General features: G+C 30.3%; 1 protein-coding gene across 4 annotated transcripts in view; it reads left to right on the top strand.

The window, feature by feature from the left end:
• LOC142327332 (3'-5' RNA helicase YTHDC2-like) overlaps nucleotides 1-26,592 on the top strand; it is a 190,436-nt gene that overhangs the window by 26,727 nt on the left and 137,117 nt on the right. For all 4 annotated transcript variants that reach the window (XM_075370291.1, XM_075370300.1, XM_075370273.1 and 1 more), the window contains 3 exons: nucleotides 6,847-7,046; nucleotides 21,602-21,768; nucleotides 23,169-23,428. In XM_075370291.1, coding sequence (XP_075226406.1) covers nucleotides 6,847-7,046; nucleotides 21,602-21,768; nucleotides 23,169-23,428 — 627 coding nt within the window. The remainder of the gene's footprint in view (nucleotides 1-6,846; nucleotides 7,047-21,601; nucleotides 21,769-23,168; nucleotides 23,429-26,592) is intronic.

Genomic DNA, 26,592 nt, shown 5'->3' with positions numbered 1-26,592 from the left:
CTGTTCGTACATTTGTTTGTTTTGTAAATATCACGACACCGGCGCCATCTAGCGGGTATAGTTTTTGCAGATATTTTTCTTTTCACTAATATATATATTCTGAATATGAGCCAAATCGGTCCATAAATACAATTTTTTTTTTAATATCTCAACCCCAGCACCACCTAGCAGCTCTATTTTGTGGAAAAATATTTCTTTTTGCATAACTAATTTATATTCTGAATATGAGGCAAATCAAACCATACATAATTAGAATTTTTCAAAGTACCTCGACCGGAGCACCATATACTGGGCCTGTTTATTGCAAAAATATTTCTTTTCACGTAACTTATATACAGATTGTTTTTAAAATGGTGGGCTGGCTATTCTTTTTCGGATTCTTTTTGTAAAACTAAACAAAAAATGTCAATTTCTCCTTTGTTCTCCCCCTGTCTGACAAAAATTTATATCCAAAGTTTGGATAGAAGAATCATATGAATATTTGGTAAGCGTCTTTGTAATAAAGTTTTAAAATTAGCAAACAATCAGTTCTTGAATACCTTTGAAAATTACAAAATGGTGGCCATGTTTATTTTTCAGTCCATTATTTATCCATAAATATAAGTTTTATGAAGATGTATGTTATTTGTAAAATATTAAGCCTTTTATTTTAAACAAAATTACATTTTATTTTTTAAAACTGGTTAACAAATAGTTGAGTTATGGCAGAAAATTATATGAGAGAAAACTCACTAGGTAGGCTTCTGCATTTATAGTTGTTCCGTGAGGCATGAAATCAATCAGCAGTATGCCGAACTGATCCCAAAAGACTGTGGCCATCAGTTTGCATCCAAATGGCTGTGGATTGACTATTGTTGGTCTGGTTGGTGTTGAGCTTGACTCCACTTACTTGACTGCCATTTTCTCTCTGACCTGTAATATGAAATCCATGTTTCATCACCGGTAACAATTGAATTAAGGAACTCGCCTTTTTCTGTATAGAGCATCAAAAATTCCAAAGCAGATCCCATTAGGATTTTTTTGTGATAATCCGTTAAGATGTGTGGCACCCAATATGCAAAACCTTTTAGAAGCTTAAATGGTCATGAACAATGACAACTCTTGAAACATCAGGAAAAAGAACATCAAGAACATCAGGAAGAAGAACATCAGGTTGGAAATCGTTGAGCGTCGATCTTTTTGATTTCATTATCGATGTGTTTCAACAAGTCCTTGGTGATTATCGAGGGCCTCCCAGAACATTCTTCATCAGTACATTAACATTGTTATTTCTAAACCTTTCACACAATTTTCGGATGTTTCTTTCATTCACTACATTATCACTGTACACAGCAACCAATTGGCTATAATTTCAGCTGGCTTAATGTTTTGATGGTTTAAAAAACTTATGACTCCACGTATTTCACAGTCGGTAGCATCATCGATTTTCCTATTCATTTTGTAACGTAGTAATTGGTACATAATCAAAGATACTACAATGCAACAACTTACAGGCAACAATGCAGTGTGTACATTACTAGCATAGCCATGAACGACACAGGTTCACCAACCTTGAGGAGAGAATTTCCCAGCAGTCTTTAATTTAGAGATATACCTCGTATATTCTGAGTATGAGCCAAATCAGACCATGAATACAGTTTTTCAAAATATCTCGATCCCAGTGCCACCTAGCTGGTCCAAACTAATTCAGAAACCTTCATATGGGTGTGCGGACAACAACTCACCAAAGTTTCATCGCAATCAGATGAATGGTATAGGGATGCATACAGGACAAACAAACATTCGCATTTATATTAGTGATGTCTGTAGTATTGTTATTATGATATTTAAAAGTAATATATTTATTATGTGAAACATTTATATTCTTGATTATCATCATTATTATTGCTATTTATTAATGTTTTTCCTGCCATATTTTTCTTGTTTAAATATTTATTAACTTACTAGCTAATATCCGGCATGCATGTCAATGCCACTCAAAGAAAGAAAGAAATTGTTTTTGTTTTAATTCTGTTTATTGAAGTGCTTTCGGATACACAGTATTTTTTGTTTTTTCATCTGGTACGTACATGAATAAATCAGAAGGTTTTTTGACATGTGAGCAGGCCACATACAGCTTTCCATGTGAGAAGTATGGATTTTCCAAATTTAGTCCACGCACTTGTAGCGATTGTCCCTGTGCTTTGTTGATGGTCATTGCAAATGTGAGTTGCACTGGAACTGCAAATGTTTGAATTGAATGGCATATCTGTTGGAATCAGTGGGATGCATGGCAACAGTACATCTCCTTTAAATATTCCATTTAAAATTGTAGCTTCAGTGATATTGTTCATCATCTTTTTCACTGAAAGCCTGGTATTGTTGCAAGTTGTGGTGGATTGATGTTTCCTAAAAGAATGATATACACACTAATTTTCTATGTTAAAACGTGCGGCAGAATGCCTGGCAAATCAAACGAATTCAAGAATTCAGTTGGATAATTGACAACGTCGTCTTGATTAATTACACAGTATTGATAGACTTATATGTTGTCGCTTTGCCTGGTATTTTGAGTCCTGCTATTGGTGGCATTGATATCATTATTTTTGGCTGCTAATATAGCACGTGCACTGAGCCACTGATGATTTTTGTAATTGTGTGCGATATTTGGGAAAACTTTGTCAATCAATACATCTGTGGTTGCTTTGATTTTATAGAAGTTTGTTGGCAATATGATACATTTTGTTGATTCATCAATGGTCATTTTTTCCATTCCCAATATCCAACAATTATTTTGTGAAATGTTAAGCGGATGCATCATATTGTAAAAAAAAAAAAAAAAAAAAAAAAAAAAAAATACAAATATGTTTGGCAATACAAAGCACTGGTAGTGCTTTGATTGCCAAACATATGCCCTCAATCGAAACCAATGCCTCATTATATACATTTGATGTGAATTGAATGTCTGGATTATGAGTCATTGCACGCAAATGACGATGTCTTCACTCTTGCAGTCTTTGTATTTTTCCCAAAGATATTTTGGATTGGATGGGAAACACATTGTCAATATGATTGCAAATAATGTGCATATTTGCTGTGGTTGGGTTGTATTTGATGCATCATTGATTGAATTGCGCCAATGAGCATCATTTTCAAGAGATTTAATTTTTGGCAAGCTTCATGATAAGTTTCACATACTTGACCATTTACTGTTCTCAATTCTTGTAAGGATGTCGGTCCATGTACGTTGATTAACAGTAATCACAAGTAAAAGCATTCTGCATTGTTTGGGTGAACAGTGTACAGACGGCCTAACACATCGGTCGAATATAAATTGGGATGTCCTTCAACTGCTTTAACTTGTTTGCAGTGTTGAAAGTTTTTCGCTGATGCATTCCATGTATAGTATGTTGGCACTTCAGAGTAAAGTAGTGTCTTTGCAAACATATCATCCCCGCACAATGAGAAAAATACAGTTAACATTGTTGGCAGTGGTGATAATGCTGTTGCACATGAATTTTCTGTTGTGAAGTACATGCGTTGTCCATTTTCAAGGTGCACTGCCAAATGAACAACTGTTGGATGTTCATGGATTGGAAATGATAAAATGCACCATATTGCTTCATTGCTACTAATGTATCATTCCATTTGATATTGGTCAATTTCATTGATAGATGCAGTTGCATTTCCTGCTCCAAAAACTGCCATATCGCTTGCTTTGTTGACATATTTGTATATGTACTTGATTGATTTTATCGAATTGCAATACTCGACACTGATGTGTACTTTGTATGTTTTTGAGAGTAATGGTGAATAAGAGACAACCTGTATTATCAATGCCATCATCTTCAGTTGATCAACGATAGAGTGGATATCCTTCATTGCCAATGGTAGTCCATCTAATAGTCGATCTTATATCCATTTTTTTGGATGTTTTGGGTATGAAATGTGTGCCAGCAAAATATGTTTCAAAATTGTTGAATTTTGAACAAAAAAAATGAGTGATGAATGGATGTTTCTCAGGAGTCGCTAAATGAGGTCAACAACGATGCAGAATTACTGAAACATGTCATAAAAGGTGGTGAAACATGGGTTTACAGATATGATGTTGAAAGTAAGGCTCAATCATCCCAGTGTAGGCATTCTGGATCACCAAGACCGAAAAAAGCTCGACAACAACAATTTTCATGGCATAGTGCATCATGAGTTCTTGCCACAAGGTCAAACGATCAATAAGGAGTATTACCTACAAGTTCAATACCATTTGCATGAAGCAATCTGAAAAAACCACCCGGATTTGTGTTGAAACAATCATAGAATTATTTGTGGTGCAAATCATTCATATGTGTTTATAAGCACATATGAATGATTTGCACCACGATAATGCGCCTACTTACACTTCATTGTTAGTTCATCAATTTTTAGCCAAAAACAACACTGTAATGATACCCAGCTGCCATATTTGCCAGACATGGCCTGCATGTGACTTTCTTCTATTCCCAAAAATAAAGAGAACCTTAAAGGGCCGTCGTTTTACAAGCATATAAGAGATTGAAAGCAAATAGCTGAAAGAGCTAAACACTATTCCAAAGATCGTGTTCCAGAAGTGTTTCAGGGATTGAAAAAGTACTGGCATAAGTATAAAATATCTAATGGGGACTATTTTGAAGGGATAAGATTAATGTAGACGAATAAATAAAATTCTTTCCAAAAAACAAGAATTCTCGTTGCTTTTTGAACATACCTCGTATATAAAAATATTCCATACAAATTTATCAGATCAAAAATATTACAAATTGTTTATAAACACGTATGAATGATTTGAAATTTTAAATTTATAGCAGTTGCTATAAACAACAACAATACAAATGTTTAACAATACAAATGTAACAATACAAATGTTTTGTATTATGTAATTCTGTTCAGTGTAATTTGTTAAAAAAGTACATAATCTTATTCTGTTAAATTTACACTTATTTGAGATATAGAATGTAAAAAGAAAACTGTTTAGAATAGTTGCAATAGTCGCAGTAGAATCTTAAAAATGCAACAGCTTACTATTAGTTCTATAAATAAAAGTAACTGTATTAATAACAGTAAGTAATTTCAAGGTTTTTTCAGTTATCAGTATTCACCTCATTCCGATTTCTATTTTCTTTCTATAAACAGTTCAACTGTTGTCATAATTTAAATAGAAATAATTGAATAAACATCTACATCCTTGTTTGTCAGATGAAATCATAAAATTTACTTAGGTAGTAAGAGAATGTCAATAAAACAGATATAACTTCCAACAATTAGCTCTATCAACCGCTGCACTTTTTGCAAACTGACACAGAGGATACAGTAATGCCAAACTGCAACATAAACATATCTAGGCATTTGTGTGATGTTGTGACTTATGCAATTGCATTTACCTCTTTGTTGCATGAGTTTGTTGAGAGTATTGTTTTAAAGTTTTCCTAAAATTTATTGCTTCTTCATGTTTTTCACTTGATGCAAGTGCTTCACTTGCCTTGCTCTCAATCTGACTGCACAGTAGATCTTGGAAATGTTTCTTTGAAAAAATTTTTAACAAAACAGAACATTATGCTTTCCCTAAAAATTTGTGAAATAACATTTGTTTCTCTATCATATTATGATCATCTATTAAAAAAATCAATGATTAGGGATTTAAAACTTACAACTTATATTATCTATTAGTTAATGCAACAGAATGTGTACAGTATTGAACAAAGAATACAAATAATATATAGGAAATTTCAAAGCGCTAAATTCAATAAAAAATGTTATTACAATTAATTATTTAAATTTGTTTATAAAGACTTAAAATGTGCCTAACTTAAGGGAAAGGATGTATTTTAACAATCTAATCTAATTATTTGGATTTCACATCAATATTTGTATTTTAATAATTCCAGCCAAAAGTTTGTTATCTTTATGAATTTTAACAAACTGATTTTTGTCATTTTAGATTGTCATTCCTGCTTAGAAATTTTATTGCTCTACATATGAATTAAAAAAAGAGTTAATAAGATTTATCAATTTTACATATGAGTATAGATGTATTTTTCATTTTATCGCTGGAATGGAAATTGTATTTTTGCATCTTTTCTTAATGTAGCTTTCTGATTTATTATTTAAATCGGCAATTATTTTAAATAATTCTTGTAATTTTGAATTTATTTTATATAAAATTTTAAAAGTTATTTTATTTCTACTGCATTCTAGCCTTCTCAAGATCTACAAATGCCATACATATTTATACTAAAAAATACTTTAGCCTGTTATGAAACAAATTTGTAATATAGAAATTTCATGATGTTTGTTAAGTATTGTTAAATTATATGCATGTTAATCCTAGCTGTTAGTGATTTTGTGTCATTGTATTAATGTTGTACTATAAAATTCTTCATTATGTTTGAAGAAATCTGCTATATAGTTGATGTGAACCTGCATAATATTTTTGAAAATCTATCTCTTGTTAGAATCTTTAATCAGTAGTAATATTGCTTCATAAGGACTATGTTATGGGATTATTTTCTAAAAAAAATTAATTAAATCACTGTTTATGGGCTTTTGGTTTTCTTACTTGTATTGTTATGATGATTAACTAAAATGTGAATTTTTAATTGGTTTGTGTCCATTCCCCTAATTACTATTAAAATAATGCTTTGGGGTATCTCCAATGATTTTATTTGGTGTACTATTATGATTTAGTTCAAATACAGATAAAGAGTATGGAGTTATATTTTGGGTATGTTTATCAAACTTTTTTATAGGAATAGCTTGTTTTTATTTAAAGTTGTAGAAGTATTTTTTGCATAGTAGCATTTATGTGGATGTGTTTACTTTATTGTTTTGCAGTAAAAGACAGTTCAAAACAGATAGGACGGCTAAGTAGTGGTGTCCCTTTGATACCATCATCTACTGCAGTTAATCAGGAGTTATTAGCACACAGACAGTCCCTACCATTATGGCCACAGCGTGAAAGTATTATGCAGTGTATTAATGATAATCCAGTTGTTATTATAAGTGGTGAGACTGGCTCAGGAAAGACGACTCAGGTAAATTTGCTGTAGAAGAATAAAGTACATTAACGACATTATACAAAGTTATTATTTAGTAAAATATTGTAGCGTACAGATAAGCAGTAGCATTAATTAGATATTTGTTGTTTTGTATACATTCATGAAGAAATTCACATTCATAAAAAAAAAAGATTTTAAAAACGCTTACGAGTATTTAAATTTAATAAACAAATTTCAAACTATGCAGATCCCGTAAAATACAACAGACATACATCTTCAAATTTATAGGACGTAAAAGTTTTAGAAATAAGTATTAATAAATTAAAAACAGTCTCTTGAAAAAATATGTATAATAAAAAACAGTGTTATTAATATTATAAATGAACAAGTGAAATTTGACTATGATGAATGGATTCAACAAATAGCAGAATTCATATAATTATAAATTCATCCAATAGATAGCAGTATATATTGTTATCAGTGATAAATTTCCCTTCAGATTAACTTTAACAATCTGAATAAGAAGTAATATCCTTCTTTTTTGATTTTTTAAAACTTTTATACATCATCTGTTAAAGTGTCATACATTACAAAAGTGCTATGTGAATTTTTAAAAAGAATTGCTTCCAGTAAGCGATATTTTTACTTTATTCTATTTTATTTATTATTGATAATACATTCACGAAAATATTTTATAAATATACATGTATATGAGGAATATGCAAATAAATCATTATCCGATTAAATATTACATGTAGTCAAATTTGAAATAAATATGTTGGAAATGGACATTCATATCTTCTTAAATATACACCCTTTTCAATATTTCACTTGTTGATTGCCTTTATAAATCTTTTAGACACTTTATTTGAGAGATTTTATTGAAGAAATCTGAAAATAGATCCTGTTTTTTAACCTGTGACACCAGCTTAGACAGCAGATAATATCAAAATCCATAACAAGATTTTTCAAAATATAGTTTATCAGTGTATTTAAGTAGTTCTTGTAAATTTCAAAGTACTAATTTTTACACTTGTCAATCTTTTGCGCTGTTTGTAAAGATTGTCACTTCTTACTGATACTCACTCTTCAGCATCATCTATTCATCTTTAGATTCCAACTAAATATGTTGCAATATTTTTATGAATTCATTGTAGTAAGTTTAGTATTAAATTGAAGTTATGTATGATTAGCAATTTTTTTTTTATTTTATTAAAATTTATAAGTTTATTTATTATACAAAAGTAAACAAATTTTTCACAGTGTTGGATTTTTCCAGAAGTGTGCGCACTACAACATAAAAGGTAGTTAGAAATAATTGATAATGCAGCAGATTGAAGTTACTATAGTGTTAAATTTCTCAGTAGTGGGTGGTCCCTTCACATTTTATTTACCAACCACCATAATTTAGGATCTCTATTCTATTTCATATTATCATCTGTGAAATTGGTATGCCACTTATCAGAGCATTCAAACATTTTAAATAGAAACAAATTTCACTATCTTGTATTTTGTACATTTTAGAGATAACAAATATATAATGAGTGATAGGAAGGACCTCCTAATTCCATTACATTTATTGTTACTGTTTGTAACCTGACAGTAATACCTTTTTACTTCCTTGTACAAAGTAAAGGAAGTATTGTGATCCTGAAAAATTTTGGTTTCCATTTTTCAGCAGAAATATCCATTTTGACTAGTTTCGGTGTGACGTCTGTACTTACGTATGCATGTATATCTATACATATGTATGTATCTTGCATACTTCAAAAAATGATTAGCCATAGGATGTTGAAATTTTGGATTTAGGACTGTTGTAACATCTAGTTGTGCACCTCTCCTTTTGGTTGCAATCGACTGAACCAAAAGTGTCCAAAAAAAAGCCCAAATGCCAAAAACATTTCGATTTTGGACTCTATCTTAATTGCAATAATAAGCCCTCATTGAGAGCTTTTCAACGATGTATCATAAGCGGTACTTATTTTCATTGGTTCCAGAGTTATTACCAAATAAAATTTTAATTAATGAAATATTTGGATATTAGGGTTAGGCACATCGGTTCGAATCAGACTTCATATCCTTTCTTTTTAATTTAAATATTGATTTATTAATAATTATTAACTTCTGATTGTAAAAAACTTTTTATGGTGAATAATAATTCAATAACAAAAAAATAAAAATGAAAAAATATCAGAAGTTAATAATTAACTTCTGATATTATAAGAACTTATAATAGTATAAGTACATGAAATAAAATTTTATGTACTTTTCATTTTAAAAAAATGTGTAAATGTTTAATAGGCATACAAGGATGTCATATATTGTCCACATCAGATTTTTTATGTTTGTTAGAAATGAACTTCAAGCAGTCAAATTCCCCATGTTATCTAGCAAGTATCGTAATGGTATAATCAATGAAATTTTATTAGTATAGTGACTTAAAATAATGTCTTGGATAAAAGCATTTGCTGATCATTACAGAATTTCTGTCATTGGAAGAACTCATTTTAGGAAGCATATACTGTTCAGTAATCCCTTGCTGTTTGCTAGTTTGGCATTCACAATTGCCTCATCCAATTTTCTAAAAAGTGAATTATACTACTATAACTGCAAATAAATTAAAAAATTAACATTTAGTACAGTACTTTGTACAAGCATTTTGTTATTATTGTACTACTTTTATTATTTGAAAACAATATTTTCATCCATATTTGAGAAGAGGTTATTTTTTGTGAAAATGTTTATTTTAACTGTGGCTAATCATGATGATAAAGAAAATACAGGCTCCGTAAGCCACTGCTCCATTGCTGTTATCAGTCTTGGCTCAATGCTGACTCATCTGCATACCCCGTAGCAGTTGGAATGTGGGCCCCTTATGTCGTTTTCTCACATTCAATTCGTATAGTAAAAATAACCAACCGGCAAGTTGCAGTTGTGAAATTGAGCAGATATATTTAGTTTGTGCTAAATGTTTGTGCATGGTTTTAGTAAGTTCCAAGATGCGTGTTGTGGTTATTGGTTTTGTCTTTGTTACGAAGTCTTTGGTCTTTATTAAACAAAAAAGTCCAAAGTGAACAGTGAAAAGAAAAGACAAAAAATAGTTATAACTCTAATTAGGAAAGTTGACCTTCTTGATAAACTGAAAAGTGGTGAAAGTACAGCTTAAGCAGCAAGGCTGTTTAATGTTAATAAATTGACTGTTTGCTACATAAAGAAAAATGAAGAAAAGGTACGGACAAGTGCAATGATAGGTTCTTTTCAATCAGCTAAGGTTACGTCTGTATGTCGTGACTCAAACATTGTAAAAACTGAATTCTATCAGTTCACTTTTTATCTGAGAAAAAGCATGACATTTGTTGTATGACCACTTTTTTTAAATCTGAGAATGAAAGTAGGATCAGTGCATTTACGTTTTCTGTTAGTAAAGGCTGGTTTGAAAACTTCAAGAAATGGTTTTCCCTGCACAATATTAGCATAACTGGAGAAGCAGCATCAGCTGATCACAAAGCAGCATGTTACTTCCAGAACAACTGTGTAACCTCATATCAACTAAAAGGCTATTTAGCGGATCTTTTTAACGCAGATAAAACAGGCTTATGTTGGAAGATGATGCCTTCATGAATATTTCTATCGTAAAAGGAAAGGTCTGCTGCAATGTTAATGGGTGACTTCATGCTGAAACCAATTCTTGTTTACAAATAGTTAAATCCAAGGGCGTTGAAAGGTAAAGATAAAAATCATTTATCAGTTTTATGAAAATCAAACCGAAAAGCGTGGGTAACAGCATCTCTTTTTATTGAGTGGTTTCATTTTTTGAGAAACATGTTGAACTTTATCTGAAAACAAAGTCTTTGCCATTTAAAGTTCTTCTTTTAATTGATAAATTCCAGAACATCCAGAAGTAGAATTTTTGCATCCTATTGTAGTAGTGTTATTTCTGCCACCAAACACGTCAGCTCTTGATTCAAACTTTGAATCGAGGGATCATTGCTGCTTTCAAAGCCTGTTATCTGCAGGAGATTTTCAGTGGATTGATGAGTTAAACAGAGGTGGATAATTCATTGACTGTGAGTCATTGGTGGAAAAATTATACCATTGCAGATTGCATTGCAAACATTAAGGAGTCAGTTGAAATTAAACCATCAGTGATCATTGCATACTGGTGGAATCTGTGGCCCGACATTGTTAAGAAAAAATGAAGAAAACAAAATTGCTGATAAAATTGTGCAAATAGCACATAAAATTCAAGGTGACAGTTTCAATGAAATTGGCACTTCAGGTATTCAGTGCTGATGCACTGTGACAAGTAGGAGCTCACAGAAGAAGAACAACTTGAAGAGCTGATAACACGGCCTTTACCTACTCCGGAAGATGAACACAAAAATGAAGATGAAGTTACAAGTGAATTAAACTTACTGTAAGAAAAGTTTTTGTCTATCCAGGCAGCTAATAATGAAGGTTAAAAAAACTAATAAACAAATGAAAGTTATGATTTTTTTTTTTAAATGAATAAAGTAAGTTAACATAGGCCTAGATTACTTGGTTAAAACATTATTTTCTTAGTGTTTAGTGTTTACAATTTTATAAATGCTATACATAAGTTTTTCATTGTTCAAAATAATATGATATGAATGAAAATACAATACTTTACATAAATAAAAATATTTATTATGGCTACACTCATTGATAAGGATGTAGTATGTAGTGCTTTAATAGGTACTCTAGTGTACAAAATTGACATTTGGGTTATTTAAATTAACCCCCTTTTGCCATATATTCCCTTTTTGCCATAACCCCATGTTTTGCCATATAAATTTGGTTTAGTTATTTGTGGTTTCATTATTCGTTTAGTTTACACAAAGTGAAACCTCTGCGAATAGTGAGAAATTACTGTTGTATTATAACTTCATTTCATCTTTATTGTCTAATTACCATTCTTTTTAGGAACACATTTCAGACGTGTAGCTGTGTGTAGTTCTTAAATTTTTTAATGCTATTGTGGTGTTCATCTTACATTATTAGCATTAAAAAGTGGTTAGCATCAAACAATTATATAAAATGTGAGGGTATAGCAAAGACAAGAATAGAATTTTTAATGGCGATGAAATGGGATCTTTTTTTAACGCTTTGTGATAAGATTTGAAGTTGAAAGGTGAATAGTATATGGGTGGAAAATTATCAAAAGAACAAGTAACTGTTTCAGTTTTGTGCTAATATAAGAGAAATGAAAAAGGCGACTTTTTGTGGTGAGGAAATATAAAAGATCTAGATGTTTTGAAAAACATTAAATCATTCCCGGTAAAAACTATTACCTTTATTTAAATCTGCCTTGCACTTTTTTTATTTATGTCTGTTTCATGGATCTAATGATTCTAATGGTTTGGTTTTTCTTATAAACTTTTGTTCAACTGTATATATCGTGTCTGTAAATTGATTGTGATACTTATATAAAGATTGGTCCAACAGAAATATTTACTCAGATGTCTACGAGCAAGATATCTGACATCAATACAGTGCGTATTTTAACTGTTTTTTTTTTGTGTTTTTTGCACAAAAAGAATTTTTTTGTTCTGTTTTTTCATATTAACTTAATCATGGTCTACAATAATGGACTAGTATAATAATGTCTTATGATACACAGTAGATCTGAAAAGTTCCCAAAATAAATCTATGTAGTTGATATAAGTAGTGCCATCTCTTCTTCAACCAAGGAACTGTGTAGTATGATGTCTGATGAGTGTGTGTACAAAATTTCAGTTCCTTTCGTCATTCCAGTTTCGAGTTATATTTGGCTGCGTACGTTGTGTTCATGTGACCTTGTGCGAGCTCATGACATAGAACAGAGAACCGCGATAAAAGTTTGTATTTGACTTCAAAAATCTTTTGTTGAAACTTATTCTATGATACAGCAAGCATTTGGTGATGAAGCTGCATTTCATACTACTGTTTAAAGTTGGTAGAGATTCGTTGGATGACGAGGAACGAAGCGGGAGGTCATCAACATCTGTTCACGATGAAAACGTTGTGAAAGTGCACACGCTCTTGCTCGAACAACCTCATCTTACCCTTCGGGCCATAGCAGAAGAGCCAGACATTGGTATGTACAATTCTAACAGAAAAAATGAACTGCTGAAAGGTGTATTCTTGTTTTGTTCCATATTTCTTGACCGAAGAACAAAAACAGTGCATCTTTCTTGTATTCAAGACTTTGTTAAAATTACCGATAGCGACCTGAATCTTTTGCAAACAATTATAACTGGGGATGAAAGCTGGTGTTTCATGTATGATCCGCAAACTAAGCATTAATCTGCTACTTGCTTGAGTCCTGGAGCACAAAGACCGGTGAAAGTCAGGCAGCAAAAATCAAAAGTGAAAATGATTTTGATTGCATTCTTCAACTCAAAGGGCCTGATTCATCATGAATTTGTCCCACTGGTCAAACTGTGAATTCTAAATTCTATTTGGAAGTAATAAAACACCTGATGCATTGCATTTGTTGTATCCGACCCAAGTACCGGAATCCAGGAAGATGGACTGGAGTCTCTTGCATGAAATGCCCCAGCACACATGGTAACAGTTTTAATGTGTTATTACGCCGCAAATAAAATCTCCGTCTTATTCCACCTGCCCTATTTATCTGACTTGGCTCCAGTAGACTATTTTCTGTTCCTGAAAGTCAAGTTGAAGATGAAAGGCCGCTTTTCCGACAACATTTTGGCCATCCGAAGGGCTTGCAGCAATCAGTTGAAGGCAATCCCACAAAGTGATTTCTCCCAGAGCATTTGATGGGCTTTATCAGCGCTGCAATGAGTTTATAACTAGAGAAGGGTTCTATATAGAGGGGTGATGTGAATAAATTCATTTATCTTTAAATCTGTATTTTTATTTAATTTAGTTTGGGAACTTTTCAGACGTACTGTGTAGGAACTTGTATCTGGAACATATTAGATCTTTAAAATAAGTTGTAAGATTTTAAAACAAGGTATGCATAAGATGTTTTAAACCATTTAAGCAATTTGGAGACTATTAAAAATTAAAATAAATAAACAGTTAAAATCGTGTTCTTGATGTAAACTTCAGAGGATTCAGACAAATTGAAAATTTTTCTATTTATCAACACTGCAGGTGTATTCCACCTGATAGATCAAAATGTAATTAAAATTCTTAAAAGCCATTGTAGGAGAAAGCTCTTCTTAGATTTACTGAAGAAAGAAATGAGTTTAATATATGTGATGGAATCTGCATACTCCATTTGAACTTGATAACTGATTACACTTAAAAAATTTCTTTGAGTTGGCATGTTTTTCTTATTACACAGCTGACAATTTCTGTCGGTGAAGATATGATAAAAGAAGTGATGATCGACACTCAGCAAATACATTTAACAAATTAATATGCTGTTAATTTATTTACCAGTAATCACTAATGATTGTAACAGGCATCAGACCAGATACCTTCTTAACTAATGGATGCTTAGTTCCTACAGAAAAAATAATATATAAAAACAAAGAAAATAAATGAAAATATTAAAAAAATAATAAAAATATCAGGATGATACACTTAAAGAAAAGAAAAAAAGTTATCTTGTTGCCACATCAAGTAAATTGTGGAATACCCATCACGTTGTTTGGTATAATGACGCTGGCAAGAGTTTGTCCGATGGTGGAAACACCGAAGTCTTATTTACTCTGACCAACTCGCAAATCGACATTTCAAAATTCTAAAAATTGTTTAAAATATTAAAAAAATAATTTTGATGAAATAAAGCTACATATCATCGCAGAAATAGGTGTTTTTAATGAATATAGGTTTTTTTCAAAAAATATGTGATTGTAATTTCACATTTTTTAATTTGAAAATGTGAAATTTTTGTTCTTCTAACCCTGAGTTTTTTCCTAACCCATTTACAAATCACATCGCTAAATAGCAGTACTTGATAGTACTGGGTTTGTGTACTTGAAATAATAAAATTTAAAAGAGGTTATACTAGTTTTAGGAATAAATAAAAGGAATAAATGAAACAGAAATAAATTGGTAAAATTTTTATTCTACTATTACAACTATTTGGTAGTGCTGGGATCGTGATATTTTGAAAAATTGTATTTATGGTCTGATTTAGCTCTTTTTTGGAATTTACATTAGTTACATGAAAAGACGTTTTTGCAAAAAAAATGAAAAAAAGATTTTCATTCATGAAGATTGAGTGCTTTATTTGATGAGAATTTTGAAGTTGTTTTTTCATAAAAATAGAAGAATCTTATTATTAACAGATGAATTTATTGACTAAACAAGATATATCGTCCAATCAACCAATCGCATGATTTCAGATTTAGAATATACATTCTTGCTGTTTTACTTGAGTGGAATCATTCTCTTTAATTTAGGTAAATTTTTCAGTGTATTTGGTAAAATCTTTTCAATTTGATCATCAGCTACATAGCTGTATAGTTTCACAGGTAATTTTAATTATTATTCTGATGCTCTCATTATTAACAATATTAACACAAAACAGAAATAATTTCTAAAAATAGCTTCACTGCAACATAACCTATCATTTGAAATTTTTACCTTTGAATAAATAAGTAAATATTAACAATGAGTAATATTTAATGTATTTTAATTAGGTCTTTATTAGGTAGATATTGTACATAGTATATGTCCAATTCATTTTTTTAAAGTAAAAACTTGATTATAATTTTAAAAATCAATTTAGTGATATAAGGCTAAACTAAAACACATTCTTAAAATAACATAATTAATTATAAATTGAAATAGATTCTAGCAAATAACATAATTTTAACATTTTTTTTAGTCATCAGTAGATATTATACATCGTGGTTAAATGAACGTGTGAATGTTATTGTAAATTTTACAATTGTAATGGTTTTATTTTGAATAAATAAAGTTGGATAACGTTGTAAATGTTTGATAACTTTTCTAACAATTTCGAAACACTTTCATGATATATTGCTTAACAGAGAACACTCTAAAAATTTAATCTTCCTCAAAACTTCATTTAAGATGAATTGATTTTTTCTGGTATATCTTAAGCATTTGTTAGTCAAATAAATACATTAAAGTTTTTGATATTTCTAATATTTTAATGAATAAAAATACTTTTGTGTCTAATTTCAAAATTAGAAAAGCGTTACTTTATCATCTTGAAAATACATTTTGATTCATTACACATTTTCATTTTTTTTTTCAGCTCACAGTATTACCTACGTTTTTGTTCCAAGTATTTCGTATATGTATTCTGCAAAGCGGTCGTAAAACTTCTCGGTTTCATATACAAATTCTTGTTTAAGCATAATAATCAATGCTCCAAGATTTTCAGCAAATTCTTGTTAAAGCATTGATATTTTGCTCCAAAATCTTCAAAATTGATTCTAGTTGAAGCAATCAGATTATACTTGCTCCAGGTTTCAAGAGATCTTGTTGAAGCATTCTACGTTTATTTACCAGCTACTTGTATTTTTGATATATTGATAAGGAATTTAAGTGAATAATAACCTATTTTGAAAATGGAGAACAATTTTTTCACTACTACATTACATCATGATGACGTGGAAGATATTCTCAATAATCCAGGACTAATAGAAATGCATATCAATCTGTTTAGGTGTTTGATGAAAAAAAATTTGAATTTTTCTTTTCAGTCAAAATGCATGTGGATGGATGACCCTTCAAGAATTATTCTTGTATAGAAAGATACTGAATGTATTCAGATTTTGTAATTTTGTACACACCTGGACATTATATTTGTTGTTACTACGATGCAAAATTTCTTTATATTTATGACTCAATAAATGCTGGTAAACTGAATAAAGAATTGGAATTTTGCTTATGACACCTCTTTGTATACATTGATTTGAAAACTATAAAATTCCCAACAGTTCAAAATCAAAATAATTATATTGATTATGGAGTTTTTTCTATAGCCTTTGCGGCTTCACTTATATGTGGTATTAAGCCTGATAAAGTTAAGCATAATCAAATATTAATGCGACCATATTTGAAATATTCGACACATCTGGTGAACAAGATGGTTGGTTTGGAAAACTACACATTTTATTATTTGGAGATTAGTTGCAACTTCAACCAGTGCGTGACAATCCAACTTACATCAAAATTACTTCAGGTGAAACAACTAATACTTGGATGATTTGGTTCCTTTGATTTATGGAAGATTCTTTTCCATTACGATGAATTGACTATCAATGTGTGACAAAAAAAATGATTTAGAATATTCAAAAGTGCTATCTCGAATTAGAATCGGTTACTTGAACAGTGACAATCTAAACAACGTAATTCTAGAAAATTTGTTTTTACAAATATTGACTATTATAAGAATTTGTTCAAATTGTGCAATTACATCGATGAACTACCAATAGATATGTTATTTCTTCTAGCAACCCATTACATGTGTGAAACATTAAATAATGAAATGTTAAGATGCATTTCTTCTGAAGAAATTGAATTAGGTGATTATGATTCATTAGACTGTGCAACCTATTTGAGGAAAAAATCAATAAAGCTCTAAAATCAGATGATGAAAATTATTCTAAGACTGGTGGTCTTCCTAAGGTCATTATTATAAAAATTGGTGCTAAAGTCATGTTGACTAGAAATATCAATGTATCTCAAGGACTTGTTAATGGTACCATAGGTATTGTTTTTTTTTGTCTTCAGTCATTTGACTGGTTTGATGCAGCTCTCCAAGATTCCCTATCTAGTGCTAGTCATAGGTATTGTAAAAAGTATAAAAAAAGTTGATGATAAAATGATGTTCAACAAGAAACGATTACTTTATTTTCTGTGGAAGAACATACAGTTGAAAGAATAAGTGTTAAATTTGAATTTATAGACAAAGTTTTCGTCATGCGGAAAGAATTTCCTATGTGTTTAAGCTATGATATCACCATATATAAATCACAAGGAATGAGTATAAAAAATGCCTTCATAGCTGCTAGTAATAATATTTTTACAGTTGGTTAAGCATACGTCACTTTTTAAAGAACAACTTCTATTGAGGGATTGCATTTGATCAATTTTGATCCATCCACAATCAAGGCCAGTTCTGAAGCAATACATGAATACAATAGATTAAAAAGTAAATATAGGCCTGATCTTCTAGTTCTTGAATAGGGAAAATGAATTTAAAAAAAGTCAAGGATGTTATTTGGGTTATAGCTAAACATATTAATGAGTGCCAAGAATCGAATGATGCAAGTGATATAAACGACGCAAAAGATAGAGAATTGCATGGATTATCTAATGGTGATTCAGTTTTATGCTAATTCAGTTATTCAGTGTTTGTTTAATTATACATTATTAAAGAATGAGATCCTGAAATTACCGAAAAATCAATTAAAAATTATATAACTAGAGCAAACATAGACATGATAGAAATAAGAAAATTTGTACATAAAAATTTCAATATTCAAAAAGATGTTGAATTTTTCAATATTTAATTGACAAAGTTGAACCTTTCAAGAACATTATAGAACACACTATCCAATACACGATTATCTTTGCAAATGATAACTGTAATTATGCTCAGAGCACAAAGAAAATAAGTTAGTTTTTCACATAGATAAGTCAAGAAGATTTAGTGAAAATCTCAGGTATATGTGCTGCTGAATGTGGAAACACAGATTTCATACATAGAATGGAAATTCATTCTTTAGGTAAACTGTTGATCATTCAAATAAAATTATTCAAAAACAACGCAGTATGTTTACGCAAAATAACTGAAACTAATGGAATAAAAAAAGTGTCTAATGATGCTTGCAAACTATTCTGGTAAATATATAAAGTTATAAGTGCAGTATTTCATCACGGGTAGTCAATGAAAGAAGGAAATTATAGTAGTATGATCAAAATTGGGAAAAATTGGATTGAAGCTAATGATTTATTAATTGCAAAAAAAAGTTGGCCACGATATTCCAAAAACATTTATGTTTAAGTTTTAGAACAAATTAAATTTGTTATTAGATACATGACTACAATAGTTGAAATGTTACTAGCAAACACATGACAGATACAGAATTTTTATAAATATAAAAATAAAAACAGTTTCAATTTAATGAATGAACAGAAAACAAAAAAACAGATGATATCCGAACTCCAAAACAATAAAATTGTTAAGGTTTCGGCGAGAGTTTGCCATCAGTTGAAAACATCAAAATTCGAGAATCAAAATTCTACAATTTATTTATTTATAGGTCATCAAAAAGACATTGTCCAAATCAAAAAATTACAGATATGAATGAAAGATGAGATAATAATTGTTATATATTTTTCCTACTTCATTTTCTAAACACAACCATATACACCCTTAAATATTTTATTCCTATATATTGATTATTAAATATTAAATATTTTTCTCCTCCACTAATATTGTAACTAAATGATAGAATTTTTTTTATACAAAACAAATATGAAATCATAGAGAAATAATTGGAGATAAACAATTTTTTTATATACTTGTTTATAAATTTAATAACACAAATCATATAATAAAAAATTCGTCAAATTTTAAATAATAGATCAAAATTTTTTTTCATTAACTTTAAACATTGACAAAAATTCAAAGATAAAAAATTAAGTATATTTTTAAGAAAAATTCAAAAATAATTATATAAATTGAGATGCACATTGTTTTGCATTCAATTGCATCAAATTATTTGTACCATAATACCATAGAAGTTCTTATAAATGACTAATTAGGATTTAGAACTAGAGAATCATCACTCATATGATTTGCATTGGTAATTATCGTCTTTCAAAAGCAAGTAAAGAAGTAGAACACTCACTTATTGATTATGAATTATAAGGATTTATGAAGTTGTTTAAAGTATGAAATCAGGCCGGCAAGAGTTTTTGCATTTTCAATCAACATATTTGAGAAAATCTGAAGAATTTTTTATTATATGATTTGTGTTATTAAGTATATATACAAGTAAATAAAAAAATTGTTTATCTCCAATTATTTCTTGATGATTTCATATTTGTTTTGTATTAAAAAAGTTCTATCATTTCGTTATAATATTAGTAGAGGAATAAAATATTTAATATTTATGAATATTTAATAATAAATCTATAGGAATAAAATATTTAATGGTGTATATTGTTGTGTTTAGAAAATGAAGTAGGAAAAATATATAACAATTATTATCACGCCTTTCATACCTGTACTTTTTTGATTTGGGCAATGTCTTTTTGAAGAACTATAAATAAATAAATTATAGAATTTTGATTCTCGATTTTTTATGATTTCAACTGACGGCAAACTCTCGCCGAAACCTTAACAATTTTATTGTTTTGGGAGTTTGGATCAGTTCCTAAGAGTTGACAATGAGGTTGTTCCATCAATTGAATTTAGTGATGATAGTATTATTCAATCACAACAATATTATTTTGTGGCAGTGACAAGGAAAATTAAGATGAAGAAATTGAACCAGATTTTCACCTACCAACTTTCAAATTAGCTTTAATTGGTGTACGACTTGTAGGGTGAATCATTTTAAACGGTGATTTTGCTATTCTACATAGCAAGCTGTTCCAAGTTGGATGCCGTAGTGGGGGGTTAATGTTTGGTGTGTTAGAGAGGGGGAACCAGCCTGGTTAGCTCTTCCGCTCTATTCGGTCATCAGTAGAGCCATGAGTGGACAAGAGGTTCCATTGTCTGTTGCACAATGTATAATCATACAGGTTTTAGCTACTGAAAGCATTAAACCCGCATAAATTTTAACTTGTTTAAGGGTACAGTTTGGGGACACTATACAGTTCGAGAACAAAGTGTGTACGTGGGCCATAAAATTTAAGGGCGGTTGAGAAAGTGTAGAAAACGAAAATCATGATTCATGCTCAAGGTCAAGTCTTGCAGCTGCCATTTGAGAGCTGATCGAAGGTGATCGCTGGTTTACTGTTGAAGAAATTGTGTCAGAAGTGGGTATCAGCTATGGGAGTGCTCAATCCATTACCACTGATCATCTTTGCTTTAAAACAATTAGTGCTCGATGGATACCGAGGTTGTTGACCAAAAATCAAAAACAGGTCATAAAGCAAAATAAAAATCGTAGAAAAGCCTTATTATAAATTATGTTTATTTTTTATCATGTAAAATAAACAGATGGTGCACATCTTTTTTTTTAGATTTTTTTTAGAATGTAAAACTTGGATTGCCTTTTCATCGCTTCACCAAAATATATTTGGCCATCAAAAGGACCTGTGTACTCTCTGTTGGCCATTGTAGAACTGCTGATTTTGCTTAGTTGTTTTTTAGGTAATTATTTTTATTGTAGAACTGGAATGCAGACATAATTATCAGTAAAATGTGTATTTATAGGAGTTATATAAATTGTTATTAAATTTAAAGAAGAAACTAGGTGAAAAATTACATGGCTTGAAAAAATATAGCAATTAATAGATTAGATTAAAAGTTAACAGGTTCTAAAAAAAATCAAAAGTTTCTTATCTTGTACCCCATCATTATTCAACCTTTTGTTATATTAAATGATGATTGTTCAATTATGATTAGTATTAATGTTTTAATTATGCATATTTAATAAGTAAATTAATTATAGGTACCTCAACTTATAATGGAATACCATAATACTGTTGCAAGAGCTTGCAGAATTATCTGCTGCGAACCCCGAAGAATATCAGCTGTAATGACTGCAGAAAGAGTTGCTTTGGAAAGAAATATTAAACTTGGTACTGAAGTGGGTTACCAGATTAGACATGAAAGTCGGTAAGTACTATTCGGAGATTTTATGAGTAGTGAATGTATTTTTTTGGTTATTGGGAAATATTTAGTTTTAGATTTGAGAATATTCTTTCTTTTGTATTTATCGTTGTTGTCTTTTGAGTAACAAATTATATTGACTAGACTGTCTTCTTTATATTTTAGGAATTTTTGTATTGAAAAGTCCTTTCTGTTTATCAATGTAATTTAATTTTTATCATAAGAGTTTAAAATTTTCTCTTGAGGGTATGGATGCGGATGTGAAGGGAATCCTGCAGTTATGGTCAACAGTATTGCACTTATCTGAAAGCCTGAAAATGTCGTTTTAAAAGATAAGTGAGGGTAAAAACACCAATGTCTTATAAAAAGTAGTGTACAATGTCCATCAAAAATCAAATGTACAGAGATTTTGTTTAAATTTCATGTGTTTTTGTATTGTAACTAAAAAATTTTTATTTTTGTGTGTAAGTTTATTATTTTTATTTTTTTGTTTGCTTATCTGATTAAAGTTGTTAGAAGCAACAGCCTATGATTTAACAGTAGATTGGCTGTTACTGTTATGAAGCAGTGTTTTATTTAAGGCCTGATTATTGATATTTTTTTTGCCAGATATCGTAAAAAGATATTTATTTCTTGAGGTTAGTGATAAATCAGTGGTTTTTTTTCTGAATTTTTACAGTGTTTGGAAACTCTGTACCAGATTCAAAAGTCCCAAGTAAAATTGAGTAATACGTGATGCTTCTTTGTTACAATATACTGGCTTATTTGTTATTTTCAAGTATGAAAAAGCAATTAAAACCTGTTAGAGTGATGGTTTGAATAAAATTTAAATTATCACATTCAAGTTTATAGTTGTATGTGATAAATGGAAAAAATAACATTAAATTAGTAGTAACAGTAAGTGCAATAGATCTTAGTCATTTACTCTGAATTGTGCTCTAGCAAAGAAAATTCAGTATGCTAAGTCACTAAATTGATGTAATATTTTTGGAGTTGCTGCAGGAACCAATTACTTATTCTGCACTTGTATTCTGTTTAAAGTAAAATGTTACTGCTTTTTGTAATCAGTTTAATGTAAAATACAATTTGTGCAAGATAAAACTAACAAAAAAGCTAACTATCAGAGTTAGCCAGTAGTTTTAATATGCTGACACATTCTCTGATTTCATTTCATGAAATCAAAGAAATTTTTTAAAGTGTTCAAAGAAAGTAATTTACACACTTTCTCTTAAATTACTTTGTCTGATATGAAATGTATACTACTACACTGCACTGCACCTGCAGTATTATATTATTATTGTAGTTCTGCATTAAATTATTATTTTTATGCTAGTTTTAGGATCATATTTTCATTTCTTTCTAATTTTAAATATAAACATATGATTTATTGCAATTAAATTTTTCAGAATATCACCAAACACTGTTCTTATCTATTGTACAAATGGTGTGTTACTTCGTACACTAATGGGTAATGATTCAGGAATTGCTACTGTTACTCACTTATTAATTGATGAAGTTCATGAACGTGACAGATTTACTGACTTCTTATTAATAACATTGAGAGATGTTGTATCAAAGTACAGGTCAATTAAATTAATATTGATGTCTGCTACTCTTGATACACAGGTTTTCTCAAAATACTTCAATAATTGTCCTGTTTTGACAGGTATGTTTATTTTATTTTATGAAAAAAAAATTTTGTTATATATAATGGTGTAATTTTATAAAAATTAGTTACAAAAATACTAGTTAAATTATATTATTTTATGTTTGTAACTTACTTTGTTTTATTTTGGACATATGCTTTGTTTTTTTAGTCACTTATCTATTTTTTCTGTTTAATTATTTTTGTCAAAAATTTTAAACTCTGCAGTGTTTCTTCTATACTCTTATAAAAGCTGCTATAGCTCTTATAACATCTGCTTTGTATGATTTATTCAATTCGTTATATTTGAAAGACTTAATTATTTTATTTGTCAAGTTTTTAATTTCAATAAGTTAATTAGACCAGATAGCATGGTTACTATCTCATAATTGTATCAAAAACTATGAGATGTATAACTTGATTATGCTGTAATAATAGAGGTGACTCTCTGTATGAATCATGAGACCTTATCAGTGGTTAGGGGGCTTCAGTGCTCAGTGATACAGAGTAGGTGGACCGAAGGTACAACCATATCGGAGTGGTATCTGTTGAGACCCAGACTAAGGAATGATTCCTGAAGGAGGGTAGTAGCTCTTTCAGTAGCTGTTAAGGAAGTAGGTCAGGAAGACTTAAACGGCCATATCAACATCACTCGAGTACTGCGCAGCTGAAAGCAATGGAAAACTACAACGGTTTTTTTTCCAAGAAAATGTAGCCCTCTACATTTTCATGTAACAAAGATGGAGGCGCCTTTCTTGGTAAAATATTCCAAAGGTAAACTAGTCCCCCATTTGGATTTCTGGGTGGAGACTGCTAATGAAGGGGTCATCAGAAAATTTAAAAATAACATTCTACGAGTCAGAGTGTGGAATATTAGAAGTCTAAAAAAGGTAGGTAGGTTAGAAAATATAAAGAGGGAAATTGGTAGGTTAACTGTAGATATAGTAGGAATTAGCGAGGTTAGGTGGGAAGAGGAAAATGACATTTGGTCAGATGGTTTTAGAATAATTAATTCAACATCAAATAAAGGGCAGGCAGGAGTAGGTTTTGTAATGAACAGCAAGATAGGGAAGAGGGGGTAGAGTATTTAAAAAAGCTTAGCGATAGAATCTTTGTAATCAGGATAAAATCAAAACCTAAGCCGGCAACGATAGTAAATGTCTACAAATGCCCATGATGATGATGATGAGATAGAGTGTGTATATGAAGAAATTTACTGAGCAGTTAAACACATAAAAGGGGTTGAAAATTTAATAATAGTAGGAGATTGGAATGCAAGCATCAAATAAGGCAAGGAAGAAATTGTTGTGGGTGAATACAGGCTTGGGAAAAGAAATGAATGGAGACCAACTTATCTAGTATTGCATAAAGTATAATTTAGTAATTGCCATCATCCAGTTTAAAAATCATTATAGAAGAATATACATACGAAAAAGCTGGACGATATTGCAAGATATCAGATAGATTATATCATGATTAAGCAAAGACTAGAAATCAACTTGTTGACTGCAAAACATGTCCAGGAGCAGAATTTGATAGCGACCATAATTTAGTGGTAATGAAATGTAGATTGGGTTTAAAAACCTGAAGAAAAGGTGTCAGAAGAACCGGTGGAATTTAGAGAAGCTTAAGGAAGAGGTGGTAAAGAAGATTTTTGAGGAGGGCATGGCAAGAGGTCTGAGTAAAAAAAGATAAGGTAGAAAATATAGAAGAAGAATAGGAGAATGTTAAAAAGGAAATTCTTAAATCAGCAGAAGCAAACTTCGGTAGAACAAAGAGAGCTGGTAGAAAACCTTGGATGTCGGAGTATGTATTGCAGCTGATGGATGAGTGTAGAAAATATAAGAATGCTAGTGATGAAGAAGGTCCTAAAGAACCTGTTGGCAGTTAAGAAGTACTATAAACAAGAAGTGCAAATTAACGAAAGAAGAGTCGATTAAAGAAAAGTGTTCAGAAGTAGAAAGACAAATGATCATTGGTAAAATAGACGGAGCATACAACTTGAGGAGAATTTTAAAGAAGAATATTAAAGATATATAAATGAGGATAGAAGTGGCTGAATAGAAATTTAACAATTACTATAAATTATAGAAATATTAAAGACAGGGAAAATCATTGAGTTTGTCATTAGAAGTCGAAAGGTGATTCACAAAAGCCATAAGCTGTATGCTTCCCCAGGATAACTTGTCAATTTTAGTCACAATTGAATCAAAAAAGAACTCAATGTTTTCATACTGAATGAGCCGTTGCTCAAGAGAAGTTCTGAACAAATTTAAATATTATAAAATTATTATTTTGTGCCATATAAGTGAAAAATGTATGAAAACACAAATTATTCCAGATCCTTCCAGGGTCTAGGAAGTAAAAAATTACCCTTGCCTCACATGTCTCAGTCAATTAGTTTATATTTAAGAGCATTATCTCTACTCCTGAGAAAAAAAAGTTTAAATACCTTAAATAAGTATAAATGCCTCAAAGGGAGCAAGTTCAAGACACGTAAAAACGGGAATGAATGTGTCCTAGCAGGTATTCTAATAATATATGTATAAGATGTTTCTGGCCTATCATGATAGGTCAGATTTTATTAAAATCTGACCTACCCCACCCCAACACTCAATTCTCATATATATTCTCATATATAATTCTCATATACTCACCACCCCAACACTCAATTCCATATTTAAACGAGATTCAACCAAAGCCAAGAAAGCATTTTTAGAACACCAGTCAGGCAGAAATCCCGAAGATAATAAAACTTTCTCATTTAACATAACATTTCATTCTTTAGACTAAGAATATGATTTTCCCATGAATGATTGCAATTAATTAATTAATTAGTTACCCCTAGATATTTCATACTATCGTCTTGATCACTACTAATGCAACTACACTCGGCTATTCTAGAGGAATTTAGATTATGATATCTAACATGCGAGTTGTTAGTTTTCTCACCTTTTAACTGCAAGATTATGTATTTGGATTTAGATACATTTAATGTAATTCCTTATTTGGTTAACCACAACCTAATTTTAAATAAGTCCTCTTTGATAGATTTTTAAATTCCGGTGAAAGCTTTTTTCTCTAAAAAAAAGGGCATTATTACCTGCATATGAGGTCAAATAATCTTGAAATTTGTCAGAACAGAAGTCAATATAAATTAGGAACAGAAGTGGGCCCTAAACTGA

This window comes from Lycorma delicatula, chromosome 1 (genome assembly GCF_047948215.1).
Source record: "Lycorma delicatula isolate Av1 chromosome 1, ASM4794821v1, whole genome shotgun sequence".
Lineage (NCBI taxonomy): Eukaryota > Metazoa > Arthropoda > Insecta > Hemiptera > Fulgoridae > Lycorma > Lycorma delicatula.
This window is presented reverse-complemented; position numbering and strand designations above follow the sequence as displayed.